This window comes from Mus pahari, chromosome 17 (assembly GCF_900095145.1).
Source record: "Mus pahari chromosome 17, PAHARI_EIJ_v1.1, whole genome shotgun sequence".
Classification (NCBI taxonomy): domain Eukaryota; kingdom Metazoa; phylum Chordata; class Mammalia; order Rodentia; family Muridae; genus Mus; species Mus pahari.
Window position 1 is genome coordinate 14,075,143 of NC_034606.1, and position 22,458 is coordinate 14,097,600.

Sequence of the window (22,458 nt, forward strand, 5' to 3'; positions counted from 1 at the left end):
TCTCTCTCTCTCTCTCTCTCTCTCTCTCTCTCTCTCCCTTTTGAACCATGTGGAAGAGGGAAGTTGACCTGGAGCAGAGAATGGTGGTAAACAAAGCAACACACTCAGTCACTAGCAGAGGTAAGCGGTATAAATGATGTCACCTAAATTCTGTTCACATATTTTAGCCCACACTTTTCATGGAGTGCTCTTTAAGAGCATTGCCAATTATGAATATTAAGAGAAATGATGTACGGGATACTTCTTTACAGTTTTCAAAATCACAACTGATCTAAATCTCCATTCTTTTCAAGGAAGCACTTTGTTTGACAGTGTCGTTCAACCACAACGTGGAGGCATTGTCTTCCTCATTTCAGTATCTCAGAATGTAGCTATTATTTAAGTAAGTGCCTTGTTTGAGTGTGCACAGATATCTGGTTCCTGGCCCAATACTTCTTGCAATTGCTTTAGAATTTGATTCTGGCCACATGTTTTTGGTTATTTTTAATTTCCTATTTTTTTTTGTAGTGCAACATCCAACTCAGTTCCAGAGAAGAATACCCACATTTATCTGTGTCTATTCAACTGAACTATTAGAGGCTGCTATAAAAAACAAATCAGAAAACTGCAAATTTCCATTTTTTCCTCCAAACCTAAAAAATCCCAAGTACATAACCTTTTTGCTAAGTAAGGACATACTATTCCTTGTAGGTGATAAAAATAATTATCTTGCTCCATTATATACACTAAGCCCTGGGTTAGTTCAGAGATGATTCATATTAGGTCAAGTATGATCGCCTGCAGATATAAGAAAGGTCTGGGTGGGTACACGGATAATTATGTACTAGATTTTGGAATTTGTAGCAGTATTGTTTTAATATCATCTAGAATTAATTAACAGATTCACTTGAAAGCATAGTGAAAAGCTCTTTAATAAATGCTTATCAAATCACAAAGAGACAGGTATACCCATATGCATCTATTTATATACACATACAACATTTTAGAGAAACCCTGCTAGTTAGTTAACATGATCAAGAGTGTTTCTGTAATACTTAAGTCACTTATAACTATCATTTCTGTACTGAACATTTGAGATAAAAACCTTCTGTCTAGATAAGATATTGCTGTCAGAAATGATAGCAAATATTAATCCTTGACTTTAAGGTTTAGAAAAGAAAATCTGTGTCCTGAGGAGATTTATCAGTAAACATCTTTAATTAATTTCATGGTAAAGAACATAAAACACTGCAAAGAAAGGTATTGGGAGTTCCCAGGGTTATTATAGGAAAATTCCAGTGTCTGTTGCATGAGTAGTCATCCTCCTATGCACATGGGTAATTGAAGGTATTGTGACACAGCACTGAGTCCATTAAGGTCTGGAACAAAAGCCTCTGTTCTTTATGGTTGAGTATCCTTGCCCATTATCAGGTAACAGAGGACATTAGCAGTGACAGTGTTTTATTTGCAGTCCTCTGTTTCTGGTCCCTATTCATTCATCACTACAGCTTGTGGGACTTTTGCAGTAATATACTATACCAATTATTAGTTACCACTTTAAACCACTGTGAATATTCAGAACTGAATTTTTTTAATTCACACATCTCTCTCTCTCTCTCTCTCTCTCTCTCTCTCTCTCATCTCTATCTCTATACCTATATCTATCTATATATCTACACATATATCTATCTATATCTATCCATCTATCTACCTATCTATATCTATATCTATAATCTATATCTATATCTATATTGATATCGATATCATCTATCTATATATCTTCTTGCAGTTTAGAGCTGACTTATATCTGATAGAACTTGTCTTATATTAAATGAAAACAATTTTACTAAAGGTGAACATCAGACAAGATAATTATTTGAACTTATTGGAGCAAGCTATAAACAAGACCTTCCTATAATAGAATTATGGTACTAGAACACAATTTAGGCCATTCCATTTCAGCAAGATTATTCTGCATCAACTTATATGAGGGACTATTATCTCCATAGCAGTTACATATAGAGAGAGCATTCCTTCTATCTAGGAAAATGAACGATCTGCTAAAATATCTGAACATAAAACAATCTAATTTTTTTGAACAGCACCTAATTCAGAAAAGAACACTTTTTTGAATTGTTCCTATAAACTGAGACAGTTCACAGTGTATCTCATGTGTCCTTATGATAGTTTTTGAGATACCACAGTATCTGTCACTGGTGTATTGTCTCATTAATTATAGCAAGTCAATAAACTAAATCCTGTTTAATAAAAGCTATGCTGATGATGATCTTTGGCTAGACAAGACATGGCAAAATCAAAATAGAAGACATAGTGATTAATCTCTTATATGTTTGATGGGACACTTATTTATTTAATCACTGAGTTGATTTGTAGTTATCTAAATATGTTTCACTTATTTAAATTACATCTATGTAGTTATATATTTAGCTAGGACTTCATTTTACACACATACATGCACACAAATACACATACATACATACATAATACATACATACATACATGTGTATGCACATGAACACATGCACACAAACCATTGTAATATCCATATGCAGTGTGTACTTTGAACATCTGAGTAGGAAACCTTTTGAGTTTGGAGTTCTCTCTCTCTCTCTCTCTCTCTCTCTCTCTCTCTCTCTCTCTCTCTCATCTGATCTGAACTGATATATGAACACTGGTCATGTCTTTACCTGTTATAAGGCTATAATGCAAGGGGCTCACACAGTTAAGATAATCCTAAGAATAATTCTAAATTATCTAAATGTGTCTTTTATCTGCGGGAGCTTCTTATAAGATAAAAACTTTGTATAGTGAATGTTATTCCCAAGCATAGCATTAACTGTGTAGAATCGATATCTTTAGAAGATGACCAAACATAAATTACAGACAGCATCCCTGAAACCTGCAGTGCACTGAAGACAACATTTATATAACATGGAGAACATGGAGAAATAGAGACAGTGACTACATAGAGCCTTCACCGGTAAGGGTTGGTGTTTTTGGTATCTCAAAGTATTTTGCAAACTATCAAAGGTGAAAAATAAACACCAACATGGGTAAAAACACTTGGTCTACAGTGCTACAAGTAATGCTAGTGAAATAGTATCACACATCTAAGAGTAATCAACCAATATTTTATTTTTCTTAAGCCCCATTCCATGAACCAGACCTCATACCTGATGCTATTTGGGTCATCATGAGCCTGAAACTACTTAGCACAGGGAACTAGGGTAAAATGAAATACTGCTCTACTAAAGGGTCCTAGCATGAAATTGTCTCCTAATGTAACTTTGCTATACACATAGATCAGTATCTTGCTCTGCCACCATCAAGGAAGCTTCTTACTGCAGCAGATGGGAACAAATACAGAGACCCACAGCCAGCCAGCCAATATTTGGTGTCTAGAAGACACTGGAAGATTAAGCCATAAACAGGATATCTCCATCAATAGCCACCCACTCCCAAGGGATTCAGACAACTCTATTAAAGGGGAGTAAAGAAAAAGAATAAGAGGCAGATGGACAGAAAACACCAAGGAAACAAGACCCTCTAAAGAAAGATGACTGACACACAGGGACTGAGGCAGTATTGACAAAGCATGCTTGATTCTCCTGGAGCTGAAAGAAAAACTGTTCTAGGGCTTCTAGTTGTTCTGTCAGGTTACTAGTATGTTACACACCTGATAAATACATTATCTACTATACAATGAACTTAATCTTTACCTTAAGATATTCTTATTATATAAAACAATATGTAATGAGAATTACCAGTCTTCTTCTATCACTTGGGGAAACATTTAAATCACAGTTGCTATTTGAAGCTACAGTTTGCCCTATACCCTAGAAATAAGTCTTTTACTGTGCAAACATTTAAATATTAACTTATGAATTAATTTATATGAATAAAATTTTATTTATTAATCAATTAACTTAATAATTTAACTTATGAATTAAGAACAAAAATAACAGTGAATGTTATACAATTTAATCATTATATCATAATTAGTGTATGTTTTATGAATTGAGTTTTGGAATTTTTCACTGAGTGCATTAGAAACCAAAATAGATAAATAACACTAAATAATGTTATGAAATTCAATAACTGTAAGGTATTTTAAAATTTATTTAAGTTTTATGAGTTGACTTGGGGGATTTTTTTTTTATTATTTACTGAGTACAATAGACTGTGAATACATGAGACAGTGGAATTCCAGCCACAGATAAGGAGGAACCACTGTGTGCTTAATAAGATTCTCTTTTTTGAGAGAAAAAAAAGATTGTTTTACACTCAGGTATTAGAAAATAAAGACAGCCTGGAAAACAAATGAAAAATATCATAAAACCAGTAGCCTATGTTTAAATCAACAAGACCAGATTTCAGTGTTGTGCTTCCCATGTCTCTCCTGCATTAGTCAGGCTTCACAGCCATTTTTGATGGTGCCCCAGCACGTTGTGTACTCATACAGAACAGACACAGAGAACTGTCGACCCCCAACTATCCCAGCCTGTGTGTCACAATAAGTGAAGCACTAAGATATTTGGAGGTCAAGTTAATTCAGTGAAGTATGTTATTAAAAGTGAGGTGAACTCAATACATTTTAGGGTTTTTTTTTTTTTTTTGGTGTTTTCTTTAATGAATCATTAAGGTGGAGGAAGTGGCACATGCCTTTAATCCCAGCACTCAGGAGACAGAGGCAGGTAGACCTCTGCGAGTTTGAGGTCAGCGTGGTCTATAGCTAGTTCTAAGGCAGCCAAGGCTGCACAAGAAAAACCTGTCTTGTAAAACAATAAATAAGTAAACAAATATATAAATAAATGAACAAAAAACAAGCAAATAAATGAATAAATAATCTGGACAGAGAAAAACCTATTTCTATCTATGTCCTATATCTAGTCTATCTACAGTACATGTTTATTGCTTTATGCTTTACTTTTGATTGTTTAAACTTTAATTATATTTTATATTGTTAAAACAGAACTAATAATGCTTCCATGTAAACTAGAAATAACTAATGCATAACAACTTCTATTATTGTCAAGGCATATTTTCTTTCAGTGAATGGTGACTGTTAGTAATATGGTGATATTCAAAGTCAGTGTCTGCAATTTTTAATGGGGTTTATGAGTTAATATTCAACATGTCATTGCATAACAAATGTTTTTAATTTTTATCATCTGCCAACTTCCTTCTGACCCAGCAATTGAGGGGAAAAAACATTTCCTCATAGAAATATCTCAGGAAAAGTGACCTTTGTATTCTGTTCATTACACATAACTTTTGTTTTCTAAAGCTTCTAATGAATGTTATTTTTCATCTGAAAAGCCTTAGGATGATGTTGCTTTATAAAAGACATAGAGTTGGGATAAATCTCATCATGAGCAGAGTAGAGAGGAAGAACACATATATTCATTTAGATATTTAAATATATTAATAAGTAAATTATAAATGACCAGTGTAACCTTAAGAAAACACATTAAAAACTTTGATCTGTGAAATTAATAAATTGAACACCTAACACTTTTATAATCAATAGAATTTATTTCAAAAGAAATGATAAAGTAAACTGCTCTAAATTTAAGTATATTAATTATATTTTAGATTTCTTTTACTTATATTTATAATACTACTGTTTGCATGTTTGTGTACCACGTGTGTGCCTTGTATCTGTGAAAGGTCAGAAAATGGTGTTGAATCCCCTGAAACTACAGTTAAGATTTTAAGCTGTCATGTGGGTTATGAGAATAAAACATGGGTCCCCTGAAAGAACAATATATGTCCTTAACCACTGAGACATATTTTTTAAAATTCCTCCCGACACATAATAATTAGAACAACAAATGTACTACATAAAGATAGAATATTAAAAGCAGCAAGGGAAAAGAGCCAAGTAACATATAAAGGCAGGCCTATTAGAATTACACCAGACTTCTCACCAGAGACTATGAAAGCCAGAAGATCCTGGACAGATGTGATACAGACCCTAAGAGAACACAAATGCCAGCCCAGGCTACTATACCCAGCAAAACTCTCAATTACCATAGATGGGGAAACCAAAGTATTCCATGACAAAACCAAATTCACACAATATCTATCTACGAATCCAGCCCTTCAAAGGATAATAAAGGGAAAGCATCAACAGAAGAATGGAAACTCCATCCTAGAAAAACCAAGAAAGTAATCCTTTAACAAACCTAAAAGAAGACAGCCACAAGAACAAAGTCCCAACTTTAACAACAAAAATAACAGGAAGCAATTACTTTTCTTTAATTTCTCTTAACATCAATGGACTCAATTCCCCAATAAAAAGACATAGACTAATAGACTGGCTACACATATAGGACCCAACATTTTGCTGCTTACAGGAAACCCACCTCAGGGAAAAGGATAGACACTACCTCAAAGTGAAAGGCTGGAAAACAATTTTCCAAGCAAATGGTCCAAAGAAACAAGCTGGAGTAGACATTCTAATAACAAAAAAAAGTGTCTTCCAACCCAAAGTTATCAAAAAAGACAAGGAGGGGCACTTCATACTGAGACATATTTTAAAACTTAATTTAATTAACAAATTTGAAAGATAAATAACCATCTACCTTTTAATTTATTAAATGAAGTTACAAAATGGGGCCGTTGAGTTGTCTTAGGGGTTTAAGGCAGTTAACACCAAACTTATTTTGTCCCAAGAATTTTACAGTCTAGAGGGAGAAAACCAAACAAATCAAAAGCCTGAACTGTTTCTGGAGAACATAGCACTTTCTCAGTAGCTATGTTACAATATACATGCAGAACTGATGTTCAGGGTTGCTATGGAGAAACTGACTAGATATGATCCAAATGGGACATAAAATGTTCAATTAAACAATTTGAGTATCATGTTGATTCTCAATTTTACCTATCAGTGATTTAGGTGTTTTAAATGAAATCATATTAGATAAATTTGGATTTCCCATAGCACAAATTGTATGTAATATTTCATTACTATGCATTATACTATGACACATTAAGTAGAATACTAATATAGTGGACAAAGTACTGTTTACTGTACAATTTTTATAAAATATTTACAGATTTAATTATGGAGATGAATTATTCCTGTAAAGTATTTTAGGTCACTCTCCAATTATAAAAGACAGGATGTTTTAGTAAGACCATAGTCATAGCACATAATAATACCTAATTATGGCAGTCAGGTGTGGGGGTGGTAACAGAGGCCTGGGAGTGAGAACAGAAATGAGCAGCACAGGGAAAGGGAGATTGGGGGCATCTCTGGTGACTGGCTGGTGGCCTGGGATGGGAGAGGGTATGGAGAGGCTATGGGGATGACCCTAGCTTAGACTCCTACTAGAAGGGGATATGGAGACCAAAACGACCACCTCCTCTAGCCAAGCAGGACTTCCAGAGGAGTGAGGGGTCACCAATCCACCCACAAAACCTTCAAAGCATAATTTGTCTTCCCACAAGATGTGCAGTGATAAAGATGGAGCAGAGACTGAGGGAACAGCCAACCAATGACTCCCCCAACTTGAGAACCATCCCATGTGAGAGAGCCAACCGCTAACACTATTAATGATATCTCCTGCTATGTTTGGAGATAGGAACCTAGCATAACTGACTCTCTATAGAGGTCTCAGCCATCAGTTGACTGTGGTAGATGCAGAGACCCAGAGCCAAATATCAGTTGGAGTCCCAGGGAGTCTTGTAGAAGAGTGGGGAATATAAGTGATCAAATTAGAGAGGTCAAAGATACCCTAAGAGTCAACTAACCTGGGAATAAAGGGCTCATATAACCTAGGCCACCAACTAGGGAGCAATCACGAGGTGGAACTAGATGCCCTACAAATCTGTTGCAAAATTGCAGTTTGTCTTTTATGTGGTTTTCCTAACGAGTCAAATGGGGGTTGTCTCCATCTTTGTTCCCTGACATTAGATTCTCTTCCTTACTATGTGGACTGACTAGTCAGGCCTCAGTGGGAGAGGATGTACCTAGCCCTGCTGTGATTAGGTGATATATGCTGAGGTTGTACACAAGGCAGGGGGCTCCCCTTCTCTGAGAAGAATGAGGGGTAATGGCGGTAGGGATTTTGTAAAGATGGGACTGGAAAGAGAGGAAGGATGGTGGCTGTGCTCAGATGTAAAGTAAATAAAAATAAATATTTTTAAGAATGAAAATAGATGAATAAACATGTCCTTATCTATAATGAATAAAAATAATTTGAAGCAAACAGATATGAAGGGAGATTTCTGTGAAAAAATGTAATATCTTCTCACAAAGTTCATGTTCTAAAGGTAGGACACAAAACAATTCTGTATAACCAAATAAAACTGAAACTCCTAAAGTGCTTTATAGGAATAAAAGCTATGAACTTAATGATCTGGAATCACCAGCAAAAACTGTAAGATTCTTGCACAGATACGGTTTGAAACAAGAGTTTAAATGAATGAGTAATGGGATCCAGAGCATAAAGATATTAGATGCTAATTTTAGAAATATTCGCAGCAGGTTGACTAGATTAAACATTTTTTTTTGTTCAGAGAATCTATTGCTGTCTCCAAATTACATGCAGTAAAATATGAACAGCTGGTTCTCTTTTATTGGTTTCCATGCAAAATGATTATTTTCCACTGGGTAATTACTGACTGATTTATTTCCTATAGCCATTTGCTCACACGTTAATATCCCTAAGTACTTAGAGGAGGTCATGGTTTGCAAGTAAATGTGTTTGAAATGCATAAGTTACAGTGATGATCAAAGTGTCAGATTTTAATACATTTTCAATCATTGGATAAAGATATATTACATTCAATTTTCCAGGACAATTTAAATGGTACCAAATGAAGTAAAAACACTTAGATAATACCAACCATGATAACTGAGCACAAAAAAGCCACTTGTTGTGAAGTCACTGTGGAATTTGATTAGAATTTGATTTGAAGTGCTGTATACTGATTCCAAAGCAGTATTGCCACTGAATTGACCAATTTGGGGTGAATTTTGGTCGGGTCCATCCCTATTAGACAAGGGTTTGGGAAGGAGAAAATGACACTGATGATTTACAGAGCTTTAAATGAATTTTCATGAAGGCACTGCATACAATCACTTATCATTATTTTAAGAGCAAAGTAAAATAATCCTTTAATCAAAAATGCTATTGGTATGTCATGCACCTACACAAATAATAAAATCCTAAAATATGAAGCATTAAAATGGGTTATGTTTTTTACCAAAACAAATGAACCAATATAAACTGTAATCAATTTAGTTTTCAGCAGGTACTCAGAATCTCTTAAAGCTTGTGTTGTCTTCTGTTACTTTCTTTGACAGCAGTCTTCAGACTCAGACTGTTATAATTAGTGCTCCTGAAACTCACAGGGTGTTTTTGTCTTTGATTAATTCAGAGGTTTTCTTTATACCTTTAACAAAGTTACTCCAATTGATACAATTATAGCATAATTATTTTACTGTGTAATAAATTATTATGACAAGAAATTACAAGCATATAATATAATTATGATCTGAACAGAAGGCTTAAATTTCACCAGTTTTTATTAAAAAAAAAAAAAAAGACTTCCTTAAACATTTCTGGTAGTTGCCTACATTACACATTTTCAGCCATGGGCTTTTGCTACTTAATGGGATTACATTCTAAATATATATTTATTATATTTATCGCATTTAAAAAAATCAAAAGAAAACAAAACCATACTGACTCCCAGTTATGCCAGTTCAAATGTCAGATGGTAGTTTGTAATAGAGAATTGTGATTTACTTTTACCTTGCCCTCATTCCCTTTCATAATTTAGTCAATCAAAAAGAACAGTACTGACTTACCATACAGTAATGAAGTCATAGATGGGTTCTGTTTGAAGAACAGTAAAATTGATGTAGATTCCATTCCCAGGGGGAACTCGTACGAGCCAAAAGCAGTCTTGGAAGTTTGGATACTCATCAGGATAGCCAGGAGAATAAATGGTACCATTCATGGCAGTTATATTCCCGCCACAAAGAGCTATGGAAAGAGACACATGAGCATGTTCAAAAATAATGAACTAGATAAATGGCAAAGCTATCTAACTTTTAGGGCAGTTATAGTGCATCAGCTTTGTTCTACCTTCATTGGTAAGAATGGACAAAATATAGTCATTTTTTAAAAAGTTTTCCACATAAGATCTTTGACATATTTGTTGTCCTTGGTGATCACAAAGCTCTTTACTCATTTGATATAATGTGCATCAATGCACACACAAATTTCTCTCGTAATATATATGTATGCCCTATACATATTGCATTTTTGAAATTTTCAATAGTATTTTTATAGAATAGTCACTCAAATTAAATAACTGTATCTTGATTTTTCTGTTTACAATACTGATGTTAAAAACATAGACATCCCCTGACCTTCACAAAAACACAAAAGAAGTTTCAAAGTGTCTAAAATGTTAACAAATTTTGCTCATACTTTCAGTAGAAGGCTAGCTGTCTCCTGTGAGTTTCTGCCAGTGCCTGAGAAATACAGAAGTGGATGCTCACAGTCATCTATTGAACAGAGCACAGGGTCCCCAATGAAGGAGCTAGAGAAAGTACCCAAGGAGCTGAAGGGGTCTGCAGCCCTATAAGAGGAACAACAATATGAAGTAACCAATATCCCCAGAGCTCCTTGGGACTAAACCACCAATCAAAGAAAACACATGGTGGGACTCGTGTCTCCAGCTGCATATGTAGCAGAAGATGGTCAAGTCAGCAATCAATGGGAGGAGAGGCCCTTGGTCTTGCAAAGATTCTATGCCCCAGTATAGGGGAATGCCAGGACCAGGAAGCAGGAATGGGTGGGTTGGGGAGCAGGGGGAGTGGGGAGGGGATAGGGGATTTTCGGAGGGGAAACTAGGAAAGGGGATAGCATTTGAAATGTAAATGAAGAAAATATTTAATAAAAATGTAAATAGAAAATATCGCTGCCATTAATATAATCTGCATTCAATATGTGATTTTGTTCACCATTTTTAGTTATTAAAAAGCCCTCAGTTGAAAACAAAAGCATCCTGTCATAATTTCTAACATATAGCACCATCTTAAAGACAATTTCAGTTTAAAAGCTTACCTTCACACCTTGGCAGTGGATGGTTCCAATTCCGACTAACTCCATGAAGACATGTGAGAGCTGAGTTGCCAATTAATGTGTATCCTGGGAAACATTCAAACGAAATGGTCTGACCCACAGTAAAATCATTTCCAATTACAAACCCATTTCGAAATGGGCGAGGATCAGGACAGCTTTGCAACTGATAGGCTGGAAGAAAAAAAAAAATGAAAAAGAAGGGCATTTTCCTCTCTGAATTTGAGAGACCAAAAAACGGGTGCTATTTGTAACTTAGCAATTAATAGCATACTGCTCAGGGTTAGTTACTGTATAAAAACTAATTTGGGTTTATGGTTAAGGCCTGTCAGAGATAGTGTAATGAGGGTTTCTTTTCATATCAATAATTTTCATATTTACAATGATAATTCACAAAACTGCATCAGCTTCCTTATATGCTGGAGCAATTTATCTAAATTATGAACATGAATGTAAACTCTTCTTGCAGCAACAATTTTAATCAAACATATTCTGATTCTCTAAATAGAATGGAATTGCTTCTTGGTTATGCCACTTGTACATAGAATAAAATAACTACATACATGTAACCCTAATCCTCCCTATTTTGCATTTTAAAATATTTTCTCTAAATGAACAACCTGAAAAATCTCTGCTGAATTTAAATTTTGATTATTGTGAATTTTTAACTAAAATGCATTTTCTTACTCTTTTGTTCATCTTGTATAAGGTAACATTGCACATTTCTTTGTCATTGATTGCAGAGCCTTCCCCATTTCCTGTCCTATTTATACATGCTTTGTAAGCAGTGTTGAATCCATTTTGTAATTATGAACTTCATGAATTCCTAAAATTATTTGCAGCTGTATCATTACGAATTTGAGCACATACATGATGAACTGCATCCATTGGAAGCATAAGTTCCAGGGAATTCAATGCCGCTTCTAGCTATATTCTACATCAGGCACTCAGGTGGTTCACATATGTGTGGGTAAGCAAAATACTCATACATGTAAAATAAGCATTCAAAGTATACCACACACATGGCCCTGGGTTGTCTAGAATCAAAGGAGAAAAAAATATTTATCTATTTTTAAAGAATTAATTTCTTCAAAATTAAAGATAGTTGTACATTTCCTGAGCTTGTGCTTTATAGAATATACTACTCATAACAATGAGTATGCCACTGAGGAAATGGAGAAGACTTAGGCTGTGCCTACCTTAATATGGAAACTTGGGATTTAAGTCCAAGCTCAACTTAATCTATAGCCTTTCCTCAGAGGGGATAGATAAATATCTTGTTCAAAAATCATTTAATGTTTTACTGAACATGGGCCTAATGTAATATTTCCATCGATATGCTTGCTTTATATTCTAATGGTCATATAACAAAACAATATGATTGCATCTCTAAATAAGTTTGTTTACAATGTAAGATGAATAATAACTTTTTAACATTCAGTTTCATTTAAAATTAAAAACCTATTCTCAATGTCTAGCATTCATATTTTAATTATTTTCCCTTGCTTAATTCAATTATGATTTTGAAATTTTAAATTTTTTCTTATTTGTATTTTGAATTCTCAGGAGAAAAAAATTGTTTGATAAAAGTGCATGATTTTTTTTCCCTCTTATCAGCCATTCATATTCAAGCCCCGCTTGGGAAGTGGTAGGGAAATATCTGTAGGAATACAATTTATTGTTTGTTCCTCCACTCAGAAGTATCCCTGTGTCTGTTGAGTCCACACTTAGAGCTTTGTCTTCATGAGCAGCTAGATCATAGGGAGGAGCCTTACAACTTCTTGTATCCCATAGCTTCACAATGTTATCTAACGAGCCCGAGATCAGCTGCTGTTCATGGGTACGAGACCACTTCACTGATGTTACCTAGCCTGGATGTGAGGTGAGGGACAGCGACACCAAAGAACCATCTTTAGTTCGGAGATCCCATACTTGAATATGGCTGTCTGTACTTCCAGATGCCAAACATTTACAAAGGGGAGAATAGGAAATAGAATTAAACACTTTATTTCCTGTCAGAGTTGACTTAAGACCGCCAGACTCAACATCCCACACTCTAACTGTGTGATTCCAAGATGCACTGCAGATTTCCTCAGCATATATTCAAAGGATCCAAAGGACTGAGTAAATTGCTTCTGTGTGGCCAGAGAGGGTCACAAAGGGTGTTCTTGTTAGTCCCAATTGTTCTGTTTTTTTGTTTTTTTTTGTTTTTTTCGTCGTCGATTTATGGGTTCTTCCATTTCCTCTTCTTCATCTCTAGGGACTGTAGACCAGATCTTTAGCATCTAATCCCAGGAGCCACTGCAAAACTTAGTTCCCAAGCTATCGACTACTATGGCATCCACACTCCCAGCATGCCCTCGGCAGCAGTACAGAGCTTTCACTTTGGTCCTTTCTATATCCACTCCCATGAGAGAATAGTCTGCTCCATCGAGACAGTCTGTAGTAAGCAGGACAAACTGTCTTTTTTTGACCTAAGCCACATCTTTCACAATATCTGTATGTCCCACAATTGTTCTTAATGACTTTCCTTCAAAGGATCCGAGAAGTCTTATCACTAGAATCAGACAGGCAGGATCCATTCTTCCCCCTTTAATTGAACTGATCCAGTCATCATGGAACATGCACTGCTCTGACTGGGGAATGGTGTATTTTTCCAAATATTCTAGTTCTGCAACCTCTTCCAATGAAATGTTCTCCAGTTCCATGTGTTTAACCAAGGGCATTAGAAGAAACTGGCCCTTGATAAGAAAATCAAACTCAACATGTTTCTGGAGTTCATTTTTGGACTCCATCAATTTATTGATAATGTTACTAAGATCGGTAACTTCAGAGCTGGCAGGGATTGAGAAAGGAACATCATCCACTGTGTTTTTCTTATTCTCGATGTAGAAACATGCCTGGAGTTTTACCATGGCTGAATATACACACAAGGCTTAAGAAAGCTGAAAGGCAGTATACCCTCATACATTATAATTCATCTTACCTTGATACACAATATGAAATCCCTGTTTGTTTTGAGAATAGTCACTATGAAAATACAAGCTGGTTTCATGGGTTGTGCTAAACAGAGAAGATGGTATTTGCGGACCACTAAGCCGTCCAATAACAGTACTAGTTTCGGAGGATCCACTCCGTACTTCCAGGTAATCATGTATGGTTTCTGTAGAAAAATTTACAAACTGGAGATGTACACCTAAAGAAAAAAGAGCAAACACAATATTACTTGATATTTTACCATACTGCATATACATATAAACAGCAACATAACACACAGACTTGCATCTTTTTACACAGATACATTTCCATTTATTTCAGAAAACATAGTCTCAAGATTTGTACATGGCAGCACATGCTTGTAGTCCTTGTGAGATGGAGGCAGCACGATTAGGAGGTCAAGGCTCTTAGGCTGTATAGTAAGTACAAGGCCAGCTGAAACTACATGAGACTTCCAGAAAAGAAAAGAAAGCAAAACCAAAACAACAGATCTTAACTGTGAGTTTTCAGCCTATCCAAAACTCATAGCTCTGCTAAAATTCTTCAGTGAGTACACACTACATTCTCAAGCTCATTTTTCTTAGATTGAAAAAACATTAAATCAAATGTTAGATATTTAACACTAATTTGTACATGTAAGTTCTGACTTATTTATGAAGATAGTGTGATAAATTCAATAATTACCAGAAACAAAAATGATTATCTGTGTACTACTTGCTTATCAGAATGATTTTTCAACATGATGATTAGAGATAATATGTTAGCATGTTGTTAAAATTGCTAAGAAAATAAAATTTTAACTGATTCCACTATTAAAAAGTCAAATAAATAAAGTCCTGTACATAACGACATAACACACATTATTTTAATTTACCTAGTCCACAATATACTCATACTTTGAAACATGATATTCCATGCATTTAGTATTTGTGTATCATTTAAAATAAGAGACAAACAAAAACATCCATACATCTTTAAATAGTCCATGTAAAATATATTTTTAATTAATTTATTTTTTACACTCCATATTTTATTTGCCCCACCCCTGGCCCACCCTCTGACTGTTCCATATCCCATACCTCCTCCCCACAACACTGTCTCCATGTAGATGTCCCCACCCACCACTCCATATGACCTCTAAACTCCCTGGAGCCTCCAGTCTCTTGAGAGTTAGGTGCATCATCTCTGAATGAACACAGACCTGAAGTCTTCGACTGTATGTGTGATGGGAGCCTCATATCAGCTGGTGTATGCTGTCTGTATAGTGGTCCAGTGTTTGAGAGATCTCAGGGGTTCAGATTAATTGAGAATGCTGGTCCTGCTACAGGATCACCCTTCTCAGCTTCTATTAGCCTTCCTTAATTCAATAACAGGGGTCAATACTGACTATTGGTTGGGTGCAAATATCTGCATCTGACTCTTTCAGCTACTAGTTGGGTCTTTCAGAGGGCAGTCATGATAGGTCTCTTTTTGTGAGCACGCCATAGCCTCAGTAATAGTGTCGGGCCTTGGAACATCCCCTTGAGCTGAATCCCACTTTGGGCTAATATCCAAAACATATAAAGAAAAAGGGAAAAAACAACCTAATCAAAAAATGGGGTATAGAACTAAACCGAGATTTCACAACTGAGGAATCTCAATTGGCTGAGAAGTACCTAAAGAAATGTTCAAGGTCCTTAGTGATCACCTTATACCAATCAGATCTAAACCTCAGGTGACAACACATGTTGGAGAGGATGTGGAGAAAGAGGAACATTCCTCCATTGCTGGTGGGATTGCAAACTGGTAGAACCACTCTGGAAATCAATTCGGAGATTCCTCAGAAAGTTGGAAATAGATCTACCTGAAGACCCAAGTATACCACTTTTGGGAATATACCCAAAAGTTGCCACATAATGCCACCTGGGCACATGTTCCACTATGTTCATAGCGGTCTTATTTTTGATAGTAAAATATATTTTACTGAGGCAAATATTACTCAAATTATATTCCTCGATATACATTATTTCATGTACTCATAATGAAATATTAACCTGTAAACATATACTCATATTGGACCTATATGCATCTTCTTAATAATGCATTGATAAATAGTGAAATGTCTTCCATATACTTATACATACCAAAGCCAATAGGCAGCTTTATTGTCCATGTGCAATCTAAACTGCTAGGGTAGTTTCCAGGAAAACCAGGACTGAGTATCACACCACTGAAGTCTGACATTGCACCTCCACACTGAGCTGCAAAACAATAGAGTTCTCATGGAAAGCAGAATTATGAAATATATCTTTGTATTTAAAAAGTATCAAAATCACTTTAACTCTTCAAAAGGTATCTAAGGTGATACCATTTGAGAAAATTAAATATAGGCCCAATTCCTTCAGCATATGCTCATTGATTTATAACTCATGTTTCGAAAACAGCACAAAAGGCATAATAACTCAGAAACAAACAGGGTGCAGCTTAAGTCAATTACTGCTTAGCAAGTACCAGTTTGCTCACAATAAGTACACTTAAGAAAAGGACAAGTCATTTTCAGCAGTGGCAAGAAATCATGCAGCTTATTTTTCTTTCTTAAGTACATTGTCTAGTCATTCCAAAGGTGATTCAATTTAAACTAAAATAAAGCCGACTGGGTCAGCTCTCCATGCCGTGTTAGAGGAAGACACTCTTCCACAACCTTTCTTCCCTGTTGGCAAGAAGGCTCAATGAAGAATTTTAAGAAACTGTTGGTTTCATTTTATTCTAAAAGGATCAGGACAAAGGATCACGAAGTATGAACAAACACAGTAAAACACAGGCATTTGAAAAATTGGGCAGCGATAACAAATATGCTTATTTTGAAATCCCTAAGGGGTGGCTTTACTCTTGGCAATCTAAGAGACCATTGTAAAATGGAAATTTGCTCATTTAATTTTGTCTGTAAAGTAGATGGAATTATTTTATGTATATTGAGGTATATTTTCATCTTAGAAAATATTCCTTGTTGTAAAGGCAAATTTAGCATATTTAGGCGACATACAAATTTAGATGACATATAAATACAAGACAGTTAATTGTTGGATATGATGTTAAATTTTATGACTATTTCCTAAACACTTGCTTGTAATTTCTTTTTAAGATAGGCAAGAGCTATATATTCAAACTTTAGGTTGCCTTTCATAAATACAGATCCATAAAATATTTTATCTATGTGTGGTATTAGAAGTTAGTCTGACACATATACACTGACATATATATTCTCTCTTGATTTATGTATGCATAGAGATTCAACAACCTTATAAATTTTTCTTTCAAATGTGTATTACAATTAAGCTCTAAAAACATTTTTCTCTCTAAATTATCAGTCCACTAATCATGACATCAAATCAATCTTTAACACAAACTATTAAAGTTTATTCACCATTCCGTTTAAAAAAATGTATATCACAAGTCTGATAATTAGTAAGCTATAAAAAGAATGATTTTATCAATCAAACTAGGGCAGAAGGAGGGAGGGATCTGGGTGGGAAAGGGGACAGGGAGGAGAAATGGGAAACATGATCAGGTATTGGGGTGCGGAGCAGGAATCAAGACTGAAGCCCTGAGGGCCAGCAGAATGAATGGAAGCAGGCAACCTCTTGAGGTAGGAGGTGGGAGGACTCCCTAGAATGTACCACAGACCTGGGAGGTGAGAGACTCTCAGGACTCAAAAGGAGGGATCTTAGATGAAATGCCCTACAGTGGGGAGAAGAAATTTGTAGAGTCCACCTCTAGTAGAAAGAAAGACATCAAGTGGAGGAATGGGGTTGCCATCACATATCCAAATGCTCTGACCCATAATTGTTCCTGACAGAAAGAAATGCAGGGCCAAAAATGGAGAAGAGGTTGAGGGAAAGGAAGACCAGCGACCAGCCCAAATTGGGATCCAGTTCAAGGGAAGCTCCCAAGTTGTGACACAGTTACTAATGCTATATAGTGTGTGTTTACAAACAGGAGCCTAGCATGATTGCCCTCCAAAACACCCAACAAGTAGCTGAAAGAGTCAGATGAAGATATTTACACCTAACCAATGGGCAGAAGCCAGGGACTCCTGGGGTTAAATAAGGCAAAAGTAGGAAGGAGCTGAGGAGGACGGTGACCCTATAGGAAGACCAGCAGTCTCAATTACCCTGAATCCCCAGGATCTCTCAGACACTGGCAGCATACACCACCTAATATGAGACCCCCACCATATATGCAGCAAAGGACTGCCTGGTCTGGGCTCAGTGAAAGAAAGTGTACCTAATCCTCAAGAGACTAGAGGCCCCAGGAGGTGGGGAGGTTTGTGGGGGGTCGGGTTGGGTGGGAGACGCCCTCTTGGAGAATGAAGAGGGGCGGGGAGGAAGAGGTATGGGATGAGAAACAGTCAGAAGTCAGAGGGTGGACAGGAGTATGGATAAAGACTGGACTGTTGAAAAAAAAAAAAGGTTGAGCTAAAAAAAAAGAAAAAAGAAAAAGGAAAGAAGAAAAGAAACTAGGTTATTTTGGGATATCAATTATATCTTAAATTAGCTTTAGTCTGGACTTAGATTTTCTGCATTTCAATTTATAAATCTGTCTTCAAGCAGCTTGTGATACTTAATACTGTCAACTCTAAGGAGACTAGAATCACTTAAGTAATATCTGTTTAGGCTAACCTCTCAGCCTTTCTGGAAAGTACTACTAAACTTGACTATTTGAACTGAGAAGATCTACTCTAAATTATTGATGATAACATTATTTTGGGGGCTGAGGTTCTGAAGTACATAAAAAGGAACAGCTAAGTGAGCATCTCTGCTTTTGGACAGTAATGGGACATGACCAGATGCCTCATAATCCTCCACTGACTTCGCCATCATGGTGAACTGTATCTTGCAAGTGTAAACCAAATAAGCCTTCTCTCCTTGAAATTGCATTCGACAGATCATTTTAGCAGAGTAAAAAATAAAGTTAACCAAACATTACTCACTGTACTTCTATTTCTTGTCACCTTTTTGTTTCTAACATTTTTAGTTAATTTTCTGCTATATATAATGCACTTTATTATATAAAGTATGTAAAATATGTAACAAAATTTAAAAATAAAGAAAACTGCCTTTAATCTTCCACCTTCAGATCATTATTTTAATTCATGTTTTTCTTTCTTTCCATGATTGTTTATTTATTTATGATGAAGATATGATCATACTGTGAATTGTTTTACACTTTCTTATATATATTTCTATATGATACATTTTTGATAGTCAATAAATATCCTATCATCATGTTTCTTAACGTTTTAAAGGGAGCCCATACATTAATTTGGAACCTTTAACTTGTATTTTACTTCAATAGCTACCACCAAGTGTGTGAGGCCCACATTCAGATCTAAACTCTTTAAACACATTCTGTCCAATAATGTTAAAATAAACCTTTGAGGCAATCATTGTTATCTCATACAGCAGATGACCAAAGAGAAACTCAAAAGAAGCTATTTTATATTGAGCTAAAATTTGAATACACTAATGTTGGACCTCAAAGTCTGATAAGTATCCTATGTGGTTGTATATAATATCAATATATAAAATGAAGTGTAGCCAGGCAGTGGTGACACATGCCTTAATTCCAGCACTTGGGAGGCAGAGGCAGGAAGATTTCTGAGTTTGAAGCCAGCCTGGTATACAGCCTGGTATACAGGAATACACAGAATTTGAAGCCAGCCTGGTATACAGCCTGGTATACAGGAATACACAGAGAAACCCTGTCTTGAAAAAGCAAAAAAAAAAAAAAAAAAAAAAAAAAAAAGTGTAATCTACCTTAATTTTATTTAAGTATTACTGTTTGTTTTTACCCTGAATTCATAGGTATCAGTAGGATATTCACTTATTACTCTGAGATATTTCTTATTACTATGCATAGTAAGAAATGGCATATGAAGCTGGGCGTGGTGGTGCACGCCTTTAATCCCAGCACTCAGGAGGCAAAGGCAGGCGAATTTCTGAGTTCGAGGCCAGCCTGGTCTACAAAGTGAGTTCCAGGACAGCCAAGGCTACACAGAGAAACCCTGTCTCGAAAAACCAAAAAAAAAAAAAAAAAAAAAAAGAAATGGCATATGAATAAAAAAAATATATTGTATTAATATCTATATATTTTTCACCCACTGTTTTGCATTTTAGGTTAAAAGTTGTAAAATATTAAATCATGAAAAGTTAATTGTAGATAGTAAAGTAACATTTACATGAAATGCATCATAAAAACACAGAAATATGTTAGAACATGGATTATAAAGTATATAAATTCTCTTAAATTTGATAAAGTATATAAAATCTTCTATCTTTGAACTTACCCAAACAAATGGGGATTGGATAATTCCATCTCCTTACAGGTCCAGGCATACATGTGATATGAGAATGACCCTACATAAAGGCAGTACAGCTCAATACACACTTATAAAAGACTGGATGAACTTAGCATACTGACAGTTTAGTATAGTATATACATGACAATACATATAGACACTCATACTATTTCATGTCATACTACATATATGAGCTTTAATATTACTTAAGAGAGGTAATTTTACATACTTGGAAAAAAATTGAAATTAAAACTGCAGAGTCTTGATAGAAATTGATCATGTTTAAGTATAGAATTATGGTTTTAATATTTTCCTATCCGAGGATGATCGATCTGTCAAGTTAACAAAATACCATGTATTGCTTTATAATACTTTGTTAGAATACGCAAACTGAGACACATAAAGAATTGTCACAAAATTATTGTATAGAAATATTTTTAAATACATTGCATTTTATTAATAGTTAATAAGGCAGTATAAAAATAATAAATGCCACTAAGGTTATAAAACTTTTATTTTGACTAATCAAGCAACGGTAATCTATGACTGAAATTAAAATGTATAAAAATGTTTTAATGTTTAAACTATATTATATTTTTATTAATAAAATCTATAATATTCTTATTGAATTTAGGAGACTAAAATTTTTCATGTAGTTTTATTAAGAAATAGTAATTAAGTCTTTACTCTCTATCAAATTTGATTGTGAAGAATGTAAAATTAAATATCTCCTTTAATTTTTAAAATTTAATTTCACAATGGGCTAAATATTATGGAGATTTTGAGGAAATCATCTACATGATACTTCTGAAAAAATACTTTTAAAATAAGTATCAGATTATGCAATGTAAATGCAGTTGTTTTGCAAGTTAAATTTTTAGATTTTCACTAATTTTTCAAAATTTTATGGACTTGTTTAAAAATTCTAAATATTCAGGCAGTCAGCTACCATAATTCTGGATGTAATTTTAAAAGTCAATTAAATATTGAATCAGATTTATCAGCTCAGATAACTTCTTACTTCCAACCCAAACTAACCATTCATTCTAACAATGTCTAATATATGTATGTATGTATGTATATATATATATATATATATATATATATATATATATATATATATATATAGAGAGAGAGAGAGAGAGAGAGAGAGAGAGAAAGAGAGAGAGAGAGAGTTGAACATTATTTAGTTTAGAACCAGAGAAGTTGTGAATCAAGATTATGCCTAAACCTGTAGATTATTAATTACTATTTTGTTTAAATATCCTACAGAATAATGAGATTATAGAGTCTTGATAACACACTGGTTTTAAAACTGACTTACCTGAAGAGAATAGCCTTGGTCACACTGGAATGACACCACATCACCAACCATGTATCTGTCTCCAACTTTAATTCCACTGCTTGGGGTTTGTGGCTCAGGACAAGAATCCAAACCAATTGCTAAAATTATTTAACGAGAATAATATATGTAGCGTTCAATGTATAGCTATTTCATTTATACATATTAAATTGTCTAAATTATATACAGATACATTCCATTTATATTCTTAATTATATTTTATTATCTAAAAAGATTTTTAAATTTAAATATATTCTTATCATATTCTACCCTCTCCCAAGTTCTTATCATATTCTACCCTCTCCCAAGTTCTTCTTCCTCCTTACATACCCAACTTTAAATTCTTTCTCAAAAAAAAAATGCAAACAAACAACAAAAGCCAAATACAACAAACCCCACAAAATCTACAAAATAAAATAAATCCACATCCCCAAAACAAAACGAACAAAGAAACAAACAAAAATCAAAATACCAAACTGTAACCAAATTGAAAAAACAAAATGGACATTGTTTGGTGGTCTTACTATTCCTGAACATCAGATCTGCTTTAATGTTTGACAATCCCAATTTCACTCTACTGATTTGCCATCTCCCAATAGGCATAATGACAGTTAATTGTTAGTCTTTCCCTAGTGGCTAGTTATGACTGATTGACTCATTCACTCATTAACTTTTTT

At 34.8% G+C, this 22,458-nt stretch overlaps 1 protein-coding gene and 1 pseudogene across 6 annotated transcripts in view; both read right to left on the reverse strand.

The window, feature by feature from the left end:
* Window positions 1-22,458, reverse strand: part of Csmd3 (CUB and Sushi multiple domains 3) — a 1,165,720-nt gene that overhangs the window by 102,651 nt on the left and 1,040,611 nt on the right. For 4 of the 5 annotated variants that reach the window (XM_021216672.2, XM_029547950.1, XM_029547951.1 and 1 more), the window contains 7 exons: window positions 21,764-21,882; window positions 20,428-20,497; window positions 16,226-16,342; window positions 14,092-14,301; window positions 11,091-11,279; window positions 9,824-10,001; window positions 8,857-9,002 (listed from right to left, as the gene is read on the reverse strand). In XM_021216672.2, coding sequence (XP_021072331.1) covers window positions 8,857-9,002; window positions 9,824-10,001; window positions 11,091-11,279; window positions 14,092-14,301; window positions 16,226-16,342; window positions 20,428-20,497; window positions 21,764-21,882 — 1,029 coding nt within the window. The remainder of the gene's footprint in view (window positions 1-8,856; window positions 9,003-9,823; window positions 10,002-11,090; window positions 11,280-14,091; window positions 14,302-16,225; window positions 16,343-20,427; window positions 20,498-21,763; window positions 21,883-22,458) is intronic. The other variant, XM_029547949.1, reaches the window with a different exon arrangement.
* On the reverse strand, window positions 11,424-14,020 carry LOC110335051 (annotated as a pseudogene). Its single transcript, XR_002381143.1, has 2 exons — window positions 12,739-14,020; window positions 11,424-11,430 (listed from the first exon to the last, which is right to left on the reverse strand). The product of XR_002381143.1 is annotated as a ribosome biogenesis protein WDR12-like (transcript).